The 16,108-nt window shown below is 43.7% G+C and overlaps 1 protein-coding gene across 2 annotated transcripts in view; it reads left to right on the forward strand.

Moving 5' to 3' along the window:
* The first annotated feature begins 1,522 nt into the window (after nt 1–1,522).
* The window catches only part of LOC126100813 (checkpoint protein HUS1-like), a 39,479-nt gene continuing 24,893 nt past the window's right edge, over nt 1,523–16,108 (forward strand). Inside the window, exons 1-4 of one of the 2 annotated variants that reach the window (XM_049911445.1) lie at nt 1,523–1,669; nt 1,758–1,961; nt 2,035–2,144; nt 2,268–2,363. In XM_049911445.1, the coding sequence (XP_049767402.1) occupies nt 1,618–1,669; nt 1,758–1,961; nt 2,035–2,144; nt 2,268–2,363 (462 nt within the window). In that variant the 5' untranslated portion in view covers nt 1,523–1,617. The remainder of the gene's footprint in view (nt 1,670–1,757; nt 1,962–2,034; nt 2,145–2,267; nt 2,364–16,108) is intronic. The other variant, XM_049911446.1, reaches the window with a different exon arrangement.

Here is a 16,108-nt window from a genome sequence, read left to right on the forward strand (position 1 = left end):
GTAGTGTATTACACTTTTATATGGAGCCAGAAATATGACTCAAAAATATTACATAATTGATTTTTATCATTTGAAAATGATTTTCGAACGAAATATCGTTCTCTAAAGATACCTCTATTATTAGTGTTTTCAAATGATTCCTACTAGTGCCTATTTCCATACCAAACATCTCTGGGTACGATCTTTGGCTTTACACCCTTTGGATGTGATCCATGGCTCTACTCCCATGAACGACATCGTACAAGAAAGACAAATGCCTTTTAACTTTAGTAACACAATCTAACATACACAGTCGCAATACTCTCTGCTGTGAAAATTGTTACAGTCTGACAGTTGGTGCAACACTAACACCCCTACTGGCTAGAAAGCCGTAAGATTAATATCTGTTTTAAATTCTTTTTCTAATTAATTAGCGAAAACGTTCTAACACTTTAATGTTACAAACATTATTAAATTAATAAGAGACATGAATGATAATGAAATAAATGTGAAAACAGTCGAATATCACTGATTCAGTGACGTAACCTACAACTTATCGATGAAATACTTTCGAATAAAGTGCGTAACTGCAGCTTACCCCACTAGAAACAAGAGAATATAAGCACATATGTCATGCATGAGAAACATATATATTTTGTTGTTGTTTGTTCTTATTATCAGAGGCACTTTCCTTGACATTTAGCAGCTTAGTAGGGAGCCTAACGTTTCGCAAAGACTCGGCTTCCTAATACATGAATATTTTTGTAAACGTAATAACTTTTGCTTTACAAGCTTATGTGTTGAAGATTCTTGCCATTTGTAGCTCAGATGCAGCAACAGTTGTGGAGTTGGCTTCTGCTTTGTGGGAAAGAGTTTTATTGCTTTTGTTCTTTTATTACCACTTCTCTGTAGTTTTTCCATCAGTTTCAGTTGTGGTGGATTATCTCGTACGTTAAAAAATAAGGTATTGTATTCCATACATGTTTCCTATGTTCCACATTCAGTGATTTCATTGGAAGTCTAGTGAAGATAACTTCACATTCCGGAGTAAATCTATGATGTCTTTCTGCAAAAGGTCAGGTCTCCTGCTGTTCACAAGCATTTTTTTTTTTTTTTTGTTCTTAAAAGAACACCACTTTCTCCAGCAAATAGCTGTAAGTTACAAGAAAATCATGAATGAAATGCGTGTTATGTAGCGATCCACACCTCGTATGGTCCTTAGGAAACCCCCAAAAAAGACAAATGTGCTGTCTTCTTCTTCTTGTTACTGCAACTTATTGGGCTAAAGACACCCCCGTTCGTAAAAGCCATTCAGCAGACCAATACAAACAATTACTATTTCCTTTCGCTTTCACAAAATTACGCTGAACTCAACAGTGAACTACCCGGCCGACTGGCGTGCTGTTACCACAGTGGGTAAGAAGAAAGAGAGTTACTGTCGCGGCATTTATGTGTGTGTAACTCTTTCTAACTCGTTCGTATCGATCTGGCGGTCGACGTCATCACAAACCCATAAGGATCGCTTTGACATTGATACACTTTGACCAACAGAAGCGGGTGTTCAAAGCATCATTAAGGTTATGTTTACATTCGATAATGGCTGAAAGTGCGCACTAATATACGAAACACACAAGAAATATGAAGTTCAGGGGTAAGATGACGGAGGTGTTATGTATAAAGCAGTTTTCAAGTGAGTAAAATGAGCTGAATGAGATACATTACATAATCTATATGGTAGGATCTTTTATTAATTCTTTCTGGACAATTCTTCACAACAGATATAATCGGAGCCTTGGCAAAACTGGCGAAAGACTGTAAGTTGCGAATAACACCGGACAAGATCTTTTTCACTGTGTCGGATGGTTCAACTCTGGAGCGACCATTGGCATATTGTATTATAGAACAGGCCCATTTCTTCAACGAGTATACAGTGGTCGGTGTCTCCAACACACACAATATGATATGTTTAATTTTTTCGCCAGGTAAGAATGCAGACAGTAAGTATTTTTACAATGTCATTTAATCAGAATGTTAACAGCAGTTCCCCTGTTTCAGACCTACTGGCGCGGGCTACGGCCAATTTGAGGACATCAGCGAGTACTAAATCAGTGAAAATGAAACTGACGAACAAAATGTCACCTTGCCTCACTTTTGAGATAGAATCGGTAATCCAGAAAACTTTTCGAATTTCTTATTCTTAGTAGCGAAAATTTGTCACGTAAAGGTTTAAGAGTGTGTGTTGCAGAGAGTATTGTAAATGTGATCCGGTCCCTTTTTTTTCCCCCTAGGGACAGTCGCGGCTTTGTGTACACGACATTCCTGTGACTGTTGTCCCACGGAGACAGTGGGGGAGCCTTGAAGACCCTGTCCTGCCAACTTTTGATGTATGTCACTGTTCTATTTCCAACTTATTAAGGTTGAGTTAATTACAGCATTTGTGATCAGCTTTTCAGTTTCGTTGAACCTGTTTGCTCGTAAAAGAATCAGAAATGTCACTAAATAATTTCTGAATTACAGTAATTTTATTGTATTATATTCTCTGGCTTTAGAAATAAGTTGTATTCAGAGAGTCATATTGTAGTTCCCTTCAAGTATTTCTATCATATTTGTGTTGCTTATTGTCATTGTGGTCATTGGAAGGAATGTCAACAGGCTGAGAAGATGCTTGGACAAATGAGTTAAGCTCCACGGATCGTAGCATTATGTTCTTGGCATTTGGATTCAGACAACAATAGCATGCCAAAAGATAAAACAGTGTGATAATACTGAGATGAACAATGTGCATAATAGTTGTAAGTTCAAACAGTCCTTACTGCAAGTAATTTAATGAGGGCCAAGAGGAATGATAGATACGAGTTGTCAACTTTGCCTAGTGACGTAGCTTTAGTGGCCGCTGTCACGTCACCTTTTGGCGCATATATTCAGTTTTATTGTTAGTCGGAAGGTTAGTTGTAAGTTGGCAAAGCCAACAAATGTGATTCTGAAAACACCTGGTTGTGGCAACAGACTGGTCTGTAACTTTGCGACATTTGTCGTGTGTTCCCTTTCTCCTTGATCCATGCCAATGACTCGTATCAAACATTCCTGTAATCCATTTGCTGATTTATTATGTGGCCCAATTATTTTATCTCTCCTACACAATGACTAGTCTGTAGCAATTAAATTGAGGAATCCATCTTTATCAGAATAGAGTGCTGTACCGCTGCAGGCTATGTTACTGTCTAAAAGGCCCTAGATATTCAGAATAAATTGATGTGATTGCATTAATTTTGTCAAAATAGCTACTCTGTTTCCTTTGACTGAGCAGGTGTACTAGGTAAATAGCAAAACTTTAAAAAGTAAAATAGAAATTGACAAAAAACATTGATAGAAATACCTGTTCAACCATACTTCTGTTTAGAAATGTCTCTTGTTCCCACTGTTTCAATGCACCACGTTCCATTGCATTACATGCATGAAGTTTGAGCATAATTCTCTAATTCTCAACCACAATACATAAAATACATAGCATGTTCCTGGTGTAAGCAGAAATAGGAGTCGGCAGTATAGCAAGAGCTTCTTATTAATACAGAGGGCTCTTGCCTTTGGTTAACATATACCTTGACTCTGTCCACATCACTGAAAATTTTTCTACTAAACTGAATCTAGTTGGGACACAGTGAATAAAGTAATTAATTTACAAACAATGGAAAATCCAGGATAGAACAATGACTCGAAACCACCCAGGACTCGAGTAACTGAATCGCATCCTCTGCCAGGGTTTCTACCACCTCTCATTGGTATTCCACTGCCCACTGAACCCACACAATGTCCTTCTCCATCCCTACATAACCCATGCTCCGAATCCTTTGCCTCATGGTTCCCTGTAATCGACCTTGATGCAAGACCTATCCCATATATCCTCCCACCCCACTGCGGGTTCAAGGGTAAGAATAGGCCTGCGGTATTCCTGCCTGTCATAAGAGGCGACTAAAAGGAGTCTCAAACGTTTCGGCCTATATGTGATGGTCCCCTCTCGGGTTTGACCTCCAGCGTTCCAAATTCTTCTGAAGAGCGAGCCAATTGGGGAAGGGCGCTTTACATGGTGCATTTTGTCCATCATGCATTAAGACCTCTAGCCAGCTTTACCATCATCGCATTGCCGTCCCGCTCGTTTTCCATCTCTTGGGCGAGGATATGTTCCTGGGTGTGATTACCACTATGCATTGTGCAGTGTTGCTTTTTGCTGAGACAACGACCTTAGACACTTTTGCACCTAAGATCCAGCACGGTAGCCAGTCCGTTGTGGGGCCGCCATGTACCCTGTTGGTTGTAGCCCCCTGACAATACAGGGATCGCTCTGCTGATGCCTGCGCCCCACATATGCCAAGGAGTAGATGTCTATCCTCTTGTTGGGGCATCAGGACTCCTGGCAATGGTCATCCTGCCAGGTGGCCCTTGCTGAGGCTGGGTGGCGCCCGTGGGGAGGGCCCTTGGTCGGAGTAGGTGGCATCAGGGTGGATGACATGCAATGAAGCGTGGCACATCATCTCTTGCTGGTGGCCAGCCACCAGCAGTCTCTAAGTGTTCGGGGGCTCATTTTAAGGCTAATGTGTATGACCCCAAATCTACCCCCCCCCCCCCCCCGGGCCACACCATGGGAGGAACGAAAGGCTATAAATAACTGAAACGTATTCGCCCGGTATCTTGTCTGTACCAGAGCTGATGGGGAATCCTTTGTATTCGTGGAGCCTCAGTTCTTTGTAGAGCATTTAGAGGACAAGTTTGGGGAGATGGAGGGCTTGTCCAAAATGCGCTCTGGTTCAGTTTTGATAAAAACGGCATCCTCTGCCCAGTCACGCAGGTTACTTGCTTGTGACAAGTTAGGGGATGTTAACGTTACCATCACACCACTTAAGAGTTTAAATATGGTCCAGGGTATTATTTTCCATATGGACCTACTTTTGCAGTCTGATGATGAGCTGCGCACCAACTTGGAGTGTCGAGGTGTTCATTACGTCTGGCGCATTTGTCGGGGTCCGAGGGGCAACCAGATTGCTGCCTTCATCTTGGCCTTCGAGGGTGATACATTACTAGAGAAGGTCAAGGTGATGGTCTACCGTTGTGACGTCAAGCCCTATGTCCCTCCCCCGATGCAGTGCTTTAAGTGCTGGAAGTTCGGCCATATGTCTTCCCGCTGTACTTCCAGCCTCACATGTCGAGATTGCAGACGCCCAACCACATCCCGATATTCCATGTGCCCCGCCTCCCATCTGTGTCAACTGTGGAGAGACTCATTCACCTTGCTCGCCAGACTGTAGGATCTTACAGAAGGAATGCAAAATCTTGGAATATAAGAACCTGGACTGATTGACCTATATTGAGGCTAAGAGGAAATATGAACGCCTCCATCCTGTGTGAATGACTTCCTCCTATGCCGCTGCAACAACTGTGTTAGCCCCATCAGTTACGCGACTTTGTCGGCTCGCCGAACCATACAACACCTGCCCCCTTGCCCGTAGGAGGCACTATACACCCTGTTGCTCCTACGCCACCTACCTTGGAAGCAACACCCCCCCACACATTGGGGACATCTGTCCCCGCTTCTAAGCCAGAGAAGCATCCAACTTCTTCGGCTTCTCACGCTTGCAAGAGGTCCCTTGGATCCCTCCCTTCCCAGGATTCCACAAGTGGGAAGGCTGACGCCCTACAATGGCTTAAGTGCCTACAACCAGCTGGTTGTAGGGCTTCGCGATCCTCCTCTGTCCCGGAGACTGAATCGGTGAAGCCCTCCCAGCCAGTGAAACACAAGGAACAGTGTGAGAAATGCAAGAAGAAGAGCTCTAAGCCCAAGGAACTCGCGGTGGTACCCATCCCACCGAAACCTTCCAGCTCTGTGTCTGAGGACGAGGTGGAGATTCTGGCGTCTGCTGAGGACCTCGATCTCACCGGTCCCTCAGACGCAATGGATAGCACTTGCACAGGTGCTCAATCGGAGGCAGCAGGTGACCCAGCGGCGTAATCTGCCTCCCCAGTCCCTTCACGCCTTTCTCAGCCATGGACAATACTATCCTCCAGTGGAACTGCAGCGGTTTCTTCCACCATCTAGCTGAACTCCAACACCTTCTCAGGCTTCACCCATTCCTCTGTATTTCTCTACAAGAAACTTGGTTTCTGGCAATGCGAACCCCCGCCCTCTGTGGCTATCGGGGTTATTATAGGAACCGAGCAGCTTATGAAAGGGTATCTGGTGGCGTCTGCATCTATGTCCTTCACTCCTTTCACAGCAAGTCTGTCCCTCTACAAACACCTTTAAAGGCTGTCGCTGTTCGGGTGTGGATGCCACAGGCTGTTACTATCTGCAGTATTTATCTTCCACTGGACGGTGATGTCCCACACCATGTCCTGGCTGCGCTGATAGCCCAATTGCCGCCACCTTTCCTGTTACTGGGCGACTTAAGAGCCCATAACCCTCTGTGGGGTGGGTCAGTGGCAACAGGTCGAGGCGCCACTGTTGAGCATGTCTTGACACAGCTCGACCTTTCCATTTTAAATGATGTTGCCTTCACACATTTCAGTGTGGCGCATGGCACGTACTCAGCCATTGACCTTTCTATCTGCAGCCCTAGCCTCTTACCATCTGTCCAATGGAGTGTGCATGATGACCTGTGTGGTAGTGACCACTTTCCGATCTTTCTGTCACTGCCCCAGCGTCATTCTCCTGGGCGCCCTTGCAGATGGGCTATTAATAAGGCTGACTGGGACTTATTCTCCTCCATGGCCACTATTGTGCCTCTTTCTAATGAAACCATTGATGCGGTGGTTCACTCGGTCACCACCGGCATCGTTACTGCCACAGAATCTGCCATTCCCCGTTCTTCTGGGTCCCCTCGGTGGAGGACTGTGCCTTGGTGGCCGCCTGCGATTAAAGATAGCAGGCGGGCGCTCCAGCGTCACAAGCGGCATCCATCTTTAGAAAACCTTATCTCCTTTAAACGTCTCTGTGCATGGGCCTGCCGCGTCATTCACCAACACAAGCAGGAGTGCTGGGAACGGTATGTCTCCACCATTGGGCTCCATATCTCTCCATCGCAGGTTTCAGCCAAGATTAGGCACCTCTATGGCTATCGGACCCCTGTCAGCGTCCCTGCGCTGCCACTGAATGGAACAGTTTGTACTGACCCCAACATCACTGCAAACCACTTAGCAGACCATTTTGCTCTTAGTTCCGCTTCTGTGAATTACCTGCTAGCCTTCCGCTCCATTAAAGAGCGGGTGGAACATCGGAGCTTTTCATTTCACACCCGCCATCCTGAATCCTACAATGTTCCATTCCGTGAGTGGGAATTTCACAGTGCTCTAGCTGCTTGCCCTGATACAGCTCCTGGGCCAGATCGCATCCACTGTCAGATGCTGAAACACCTCTCAGTGGACTACCAGTGACACCTCCTCGCACTTTACAACCGTATTTGGGTCAAGGGTGAGTTTCCATCGCAATGGCGGGAAAGCATTGTTATCCCCGTTTTGAAACCTGGCAAGAACCCATTAGAGGCGAACAGCTACTGCCCCATTAGCCTCACCAACGTTCTTTACAAGTTGCTCGAACTCATGGTGAGCCGGCGTTTGAGTTGGGTTCTCAAGTCTCGGGGCCTTCTGGCTCCGTCTCAGGGTGGGTTCCGTAAAGGCCGCTCTACTGCCGACAATCTGGTGAGCCTGGAGTCAGCCATCTGTACGGCCTTTGCCTGCTGTCAGCACCTCGTTGCAGTCTTTTTCGACATGCGGAAGGCGTACGATACTATATGGCGCCATCACATCCTCTGTACACTTCGTGGTTGGGGTATTTGGGGTCCACTGCCAATTTTCCTACGAAATTTTCTGGCGCATCGTACCTTCCGCGTGCAAGTCGCAGCCTCCCACGGTTCCTCCCAAATTCAGGAGAACGGGGTACCACAGGGATCAGTCCTCAGTGTCTGCCTATTTTTAATTGCAATTAAAGGGCTCGCTGCGGCGGTGGGAACGTCTGTCTCAACTTCCTTGTATGCTGACGACTTCTGCCTCTACTATAGCTCCATTGGCATAGCTGCTGAACGTCAGCTGCAGGGTGCTATCCGCAAGGCGCAGTCTTGGGCTGCAGCGCATGGCTTCCGGTTTTCAGCTGCCAAGACCTGCGTTATGTATTTCTGCCGGAGACGAACAGTTCACCCTGAGCCGCGGCTTTACCTTGCCAGCGAACTTCTTGCTGTGGTGGAGACACATCAGTTTTTGGGTGTGGTTTTTGATGCCCAGTTGACTTGGCTCCCACATATTCGGCAGCTTAAACAGATGTGTTGGCGGCATCTTAATGCTCTGCGATGCTGGAGCCACATCAGCTGGGGTGCCGACCAATCTACCCTTTTATGACTCTACCAGGCGTTAATCCAGTCCTGTCTGGATTATGGGAGCCTGGCTTATGGTTCAGCATCCCCTTCTGCATTGCGGATGCTGGACCCAATCCTTCACAGCGGGATACGACTTGCCACTGGTGCTTTCCGGACCAGCCCTGTGAACAGCTTACTTGTGGAGGCAGGTGTCCCTCCAGTGCAGATACGGCGCCAACACTTACTGGCCGCTTATGCTGCACATGTTTTTAGCTTGCCCGGGCATCCTAATTATTGTCTCCTGCTCTTTCAGTCAGTCATCCATCTTCCAGAATGTTGGCCCCGGTCGGGTTGTACGATCGCGGTCTGAGTCAGAGAGCTTCTCTCAGGGCTTGAGGTTTTCCATCTTCCACCTCCTTTCCGGGCCCCTCTGCGCACACCCCCATGGTATGTGGACTGCCCTTGCCTTCAGCTCGAATTGGCACAGGGCCCGAAGGACTCAGTCCCTCCGGAGGCCTTCTGCCACCGCTTTCTTTCCCTCCTTGCCACGTATCAGGGCTCTGGCGTTGTTTACACTGATGGTTCGATGGTTTCTGGTTGTTGTCGATTATGCTCTGACTCTAGGGGACCATTACGAACAATATTCATCGCCGGCTGGCTGCAGCATTTTCACTACTGAGCTGGTCGCCATCTTTCGTGCCCTAGAGTATATCCGCTCCTGCTCAGGTGAGTCCTTTGTTATCTGTAGTGACTCCCTGAGCAGTTTACGAGCTATCGACCAGTGCTTCCCTCGCTCTCGTCTGGTGATGGCTGTCCAGGAGTCCCTCTGTACTCTTGCCCATTGCATCCGCCTGTGGTCTTTGTGTGGACCCCAGGCCATGTTGGGATACCCGGCAATGAACATGTTGACAGCCTGGCCAAACTGGCCACCAGTAAACTATCTCTGAAAATTGGCCTCCTGAAGACTGATTTGCAAGTGATCTTACGCCACAAAGTTTTCCAACTCTGGGACACTGAATGGCACAACCTGACCACTCCAAACAAACTCCGTCCTATCAAGGAGACGACGACTGTGTGGCGGTCATCCATGCGGGTCTCTCGTAAGGAGTCTGTCGCCCTCTGCCGGCTGCGCATTGGGCACACACGGATGACGCACGGCCACTTATTGCGCCGTGAGGACCCACCTCTATGTCGCTGTGGATCCGTTTTGAAGGTGACCCACATTTTGTTGGAGTGTCCCCTTTTAGCTGTGCTCAGGCAGACGTTTGCGCTGCTTGACACGCTCCCTGCCCTTTTAACAGATGACACTGCCATGGCGGGCTTAGTTTTGCGTTTTATTCGGGCAGGGGGCTTTTATCACTTGCGTTATTTTGTGTTGTCTGGCCTTTGGCCTACGGTTTTAGACGGAGTTTTTATTGTTTCTTGGTGGTTGGCTTTTCCTTTTTTTCTCTATGGTCGGCCAACCACTTTCACACTCTGTGTGATTTTAATTCGTTTTGTCTGGTCTTTGTCTAAGTTTCTCTTGTCCTGTGTCGTCTGTCATCTTTTCCTTGTTCGTTTTTATTCTGTGTGGGTGTTTTTAAGTTCTGGAAAAAGGGACCGATGACTGTAGCAGTCCGGCCCCTTTAATCCCACAACCAACCAACCAACCAACATCCTCCCACCACCACCACCACCACCACCACCACCAGCACCTACTCCAGGCCGGTCACAAGCATCAACTATCCCATCAAAGGCAGCGCTATGTGTGAAATCAGCTATGTGATCAATAATCTCAGCTGCAACCACTGTGCTGCATTCTTTGTGGGCATGATAGCCAACAAGATATCTGTCCACATGAATGGCCACCAACAAATTGTGGCCAGCAAAAAGCTTGACCACCCGGTTGGCTAGCACACTGCCCAATACAATGTTCTTCATTTTAATGGCTGCAATGCAGCCTGTGCCACTTGGATCCTTCCTACTAGCACCAGCGCTTCTGAATTGCTCAGGTGGAACTCTTCCTGCAGTATATCTTACATTCCCAATCCCTTAACCCTCATGGCCTCAGTGTTTTTTAGTCATTGTTCTACAACCATCTGTTCCCTAGTCTGTTCCCACTCCGTCAAAACTCCATGAATGCACCTAGCTGCTGTACCCGTCCACAAGCAGCACTTTACCGTGCTCCACCCCTACCGTGCTATCGATGCCCATCCCATCCCGGCCTCCTCCTCCTCCTCCTCCTCCTCCTCCTCCTCCTCCTCCTCACTCCCACCACTCAGATTGATTCTCCCATCATGTGCTGCTGTTTGTAGTCTGGCCCAGCAGCCAGAGACACTGGTTTGTGTGTGTGTGTGTGTGTGTGTGTGTGTGTGTGTGTGTTTTTGATGTTGCCTAATTCCTGCGGAGGCCTTTCTGGCTGAAAGCTTACTTGTTTGACAGTCTTTTTGTTGTGCTTGCCTGCAACACAACAGTTCTGCTACATTGTTAATTAATTTACAAAGACTTGACTTGTCTAAAACACACACACACACACACACACACACACACACACACCTCTGTACACCTGTGTTTTGGTGGCTGCCTACCACAAAATATGCATAATCTAGCTCAAAAAGTGATTTCTCTGGAAGCTAGCTAAATTTTCAGTTATCTTTTTGTGCCTTTTGATGATTCAACACCTCAGCTATTCACAATTACTTTTACTTCTTAAATGATTTATATTATATTGATGCCAGACATGAAAAATCATCTACACTTTAAAACATAGTTTGTGTAGAGCTGTGTAGCAGTTAAACATTTAGAAAAAACATGAAGTAACTTGTAAAAATTGACTGTTTTACTTGATTCATTTTTGCATCTACATCTATACTCTGCAAACCACCGTCAGGTGTACGGTAGAGGTTGCATCCCATTGTACCAGTTATTCTGGTTTCTTCGTGTTCCAACCACACATGGGAACATTGACTGTTTGAACGCCTCTGTGTGTGTAGTAATTATTGTAATATTATCATCATGACCCCTGTATGAACAATACATAGGGGGTTGTAGTATATCACTAGAATAATCATTTAAAGCTGGTTCTTGAATATTTGTTAATAAACTTTCTTGGGTGAGCTTACGACTGTCCTCAAAAGTCTGCCAGTTCAGCTCCTTCAGTATCTCTGTGACACTCCCACGAAGTAAACCCACCAGTGACCATTCATGTTCCCCTTCTCTGTATATGGTCAATACCCTCTGTTAGTCCTATTTAGTATGGGTCTCACACACTTAAGCAATATTCTAGAACCAGTGACATCAGTGATTTGTAAGCAATCTCTTTTGTAGACTAGTTGCATTTCCCCACTGAGACACTTCTTTGTATTGTTCTGATAATGACTTTTCTTGCAATGTAATAGACGCAGCTCGAAGGCAAATTTATATCCTTTCATGTACTGACTTTCTAATGAATAGTAGTAAGATATGAATTTTCGCCATCAGCTATAGTAACTAACCACACTTAGATGTACATAATATTAGTTATTTCGAGATGATGAGGCTCACACAGGATAGTGTGTCATGGAAGCTGAATCAAACCAGCCTTCATACTGAAGGCCACAACACAGACACAACATGCCCATACGCTCTATAATGGTGGATTTTTAACATTTAATTAGCAACAGCCTTGTGGTGGCATTTATTTGCAATGCTTTGGTTACTGCCGTCATTGGACGTGTAGTTAAGATGAAGGTTAAGTATGTGTTATTACCTGTCAACATAAGTACGAAAAAGTCTTAATTACAAATCCTGGACTCAATTAGGAAATTTCTTTCTTTTATTAATAAATTCGTCATTAATTTCTTGGTCTGAAAGGAATGAAAACAAGATATTACTAAAAACTGTGAGTTGCTCTTTACTGAAAGTTTGGAACTAACCCTTTACTGGTACAGTAGAGCCCTGGTATTTCGAGGTTCTGTGTAATTCGAGCTGGTCTTAATAAAATTAAAATTTTATGTAAAACTAGAGTAAAAGTCTGTTTTAATACGTTGTGCTCATGTGCATATTACACACTTTCGAATGCATTACATTTTGAACTTACTTTCAATTTTCGATGTACAGTAAAGGTAAAACTGTCCCACATAGAGCTCTTGTTCATAACGCGCAGAAACAACCTTAGCCTCAGGCTGCTAATGCATTTCTATAACTAATGGACAGGTACCGTTAGGTATTGAGGAGAGGGATGCTCTTTGTTTGTGGAACCAACACTAATTGAGACTGCTTGACAATCAAATGTACAGTGCATACCATTGTTACTGTTGTACCTTACTAGCAACAGTGTTCATTAAAATACAGTATGCCTAAGTAACAATACAGTACACATTTTACAACATTGACTGACTGTTGTTGTATGTACTGTAGTTGGTTGTGTAATAACAACAGCACTGTCGTGAACCCATCTGTCTCACATTAATTTTAAAGTTTTTTTATGTATGTACAGTGTACTGTACGTATGTAACTATATGCTTTTTAATGTTTTAATTCACATATTGCAATGAGTGGTAGATGTAAGATAAAATTTGAGCCATTGAACGTGAAGTCACTAGAGCACTTTCCCGCATAAGGCAAAGGTCCCAAGTTTGAGTCTTTGTCCGGCACACAGTTTTAATCTTCCAGGAAATTTCATATCAGTGCACACTCCGCTGTGGAATGAAAATTTTATTCTGTGAAACTGGATGCTTTGAAAGGACTAGACAAAAGAGAAATATGAAAAAGTCTTGTTGATGAGTATGGAGTTGGTGAAATGACAGTTGGAGATTGGCATAGAAACAGAGACAAAATTGAGAAGTTTTCCTCAAGCAAGTGTTTTATTTCATTATATGAGGAAGTCAGTGAAGAAATCTGAGTATGAAAAAAATGAGTGAAGCTTGTTTCGTTTTTACCCAACAAAGACAAAACAGAAATCTAATTTCAGGGCCTGTTCTGCAAGAAAAGGCTGAATTTTTTAGGAGTGAGTGAAAGGATGTCGAAGAAGATTTTACTGCAAGTTCAGGATGGTTGTAGAGGTGGAAGAAGCAATATGGCATAAGGAAGCTTGAAATTTGTGATGGAAAACTTTCTGCAGATTCTCAATCTGTTACAAATATTTGTGACAAATTAATAAAAATCATACAAGAAGAAAATCTTATCCAGTCAACTGGATAACTGTGGCAAAACAGGGCTAAATTATACAATGCTTCCATCTACAGCTCTAGCCTCAAAAGAAGAAAAGGCTGGCCTGGGCTACAAAAAACTTAAAGGAGGTTAACAGTTCTTGCTGCATCAAATTCAAGTGGAAACCATAAACTGATGCTGCTGGTAACATGGAAGCCTCAAGCTTTAAAAAATATCACTACTTCTGCATTGTCCATTACATATGTTCACCAAAAATGCTCTGGTGGACAAAAATATTTTTAACAAGTGATATTATGGAGATTTCGTTCCAGAGACTGCCTTCGAGAGCAGTCTCAATACTTGACAACATTGCTTCACACCCTGATGAGGAAGAATTACAATGTGATAGTATGTCCGCATTGTTATTATAACCCCCTAACATGACAAGTTAAATGCAGTCGGTAGACCAAGTTGTTTTACAGTGCTTGGAAAAAGGTATCATCATCATTTGCTTCAGGTGCTTCTACAAACAACAGAAGGTGAAGGAACCATCAAAGAACTTCTAAAAAAAACTGCGATAAAACATGTAGTTTACAGGATAGCTGATTGATGGGCTGAAATGGAGACATTAAAAAAGTTTTGGAACCAGATTTTATGGAATGAAACAGATACCTACATTAAAGATGAAGATGAGCTACGGTTGGCAGAACTAACGACAAAGCTTGCTGGATCTGAAAATGTGAATGCATGTTATGTTTCAGAATGGATGAACAGTTTGAAGTGACCATTCTTGCAATTACTGAAATGGTTAGTGAACCTGCTGAAGACAGTGGCGATCTGGAATTGCACAAAAGGAACTGTACCAGTGATCACTCACACCAAGGGTTTGACAGCACTAGATGTGGCACTGTGTTATATCGAGGGGCAAGCAGAAGCTACCCCCACTGACACCATGCTTCTTAGAAGACGGCACAACATTGCTGTTAAAAAATGAGGCTCCTTTTTAAAACAGAGGACAATGGACTGTTTCTTTAAAATGTAACTTACCTTTTTGCAGCTTGGAAATTTGTACCTATATATGAATTGTTTTTTATTTTTAATCATTATTGTGCTCATTAAACTTTTTTTCATGATTTACCCATTGATTTAGTGATAGTTAACTGATTTTTGTAATTTGAGGTAGCCTCAGCCTTGGTTAGCTCAAATTACCATGGACTTTACTGTATTCCTCCATAAAAAGAAAGGAAGAAGTAGGTATGAACCACTCCTTCCAAATTACCAGCAAAAGCAAAATAGAAATATCTTCACTCGCAACAGAATACCCAGCTGTGTCCTGATCCAAATCAGTGCAAATCTGAAAATTGTGGCATCACATGTTGGTTTTGAGCTGTGACACCTTCACACTGGTGGACATCCTTATTTCAAGCTTATACAACATGGTGACCATGACGTCACTCATTAGACACACAAAAAGACACATATAATACAAAATATAAATTGCAGAAACAAGATGAAACTAATATGACAACCACACAAATTACAGAATTTCTAAAATATGTGGCAGTCCTAATAACAAAGGAACATCAAAACAATGACTAACACAAAAAAGCAGCACACCAAATCTTCAGCAACCAACAAAACTGCACTAAGAAAAACCTGAAGACAAAAAACAAACCAACAACAACACTAGTGTCAGAAATTTCCCTCGACCTTTATAACTCGAAGTCCACTGTACCATCAGTTGACACGCAGCTCCAAACAGTTGTACCAGAAATTTCGCTTGACCTGTAAAGTTCAAAATGAAATCCGTGATATAGCTAAAATAATAATAGCAACCAGTCACATTCCATCATAATTACCTTCAACTAACAGTGCAACCCAAGAAATGGATTAAAAATTGTGTTAACACTAGTTTTGATACACAAAAAATACACAGTTATGCGCATATACTATACATATTGAAATAAAAAAATAGCATATAAATGTGCTTCCCAACCAAGGTTAGCTGACACACAGATATAGGGATATCAAAAATGTTTCAGCACAATCTTTCAAATGGCTTGTCTCAACCTCTCAAACCAGGAAATCATCCAGATACAATGCCATACATTGTCCTGCTGATTATGTCATATCCTGATGAAAGATGCAGCAACTTCACATACTCAGAAATTAGACCAAACGACTGTAGAAATTTAATATTAATCACATGCCTTCCCCCATTGTGGCATGTAGGGATCCACTCATGTAATACATTATTACATCCACAACTAACAAAATATGATACAGGAAATTAAATGTCCAAGCATAAACTACATGCTGCACTAATGATTCTAAACCCAAAAATGAATCTATTGCCCACAAGTGCCAACATCAAAATAACTCTGCAATAAATTGCCTCAAACTCTTCCAATATTATTCTCACAAACAGCACTCAAGCAGTCCAATGGGTCATTAACAGGCTCACAAACAAATGTCCCACACAAGAAAGCGCCACCACATATTCCAACACACTCTCTATAAACACATTTCAAACACATTGCATTGCCATAACATTACACAACACAGTTAAATAGGACAACTGGTCAAAGCAGACAGGTGGTACTGCAAAGTTTGGTTGACCCCAAATAAATTGCTGTTGTGTGATATTATTTGGTGTACATGGCACACCTATGAAAGTTGTTTGC

Source organism: Schistocerca cancellata, chromosome 9 (assembly GCF_023864275.1).
Source record: "Schistocerca cancellata isolate TAMUIC-IGC-003103 chromosome 9, iqSchCanc2.1, whole genome shotgun sequence".
Taxonomy (NCBI): Eukaryota; Metazoa; Arthropoda; class Insecta; order Orthoptera; family Acrididae; genus Schistocerca; species Schistocerca cancellata.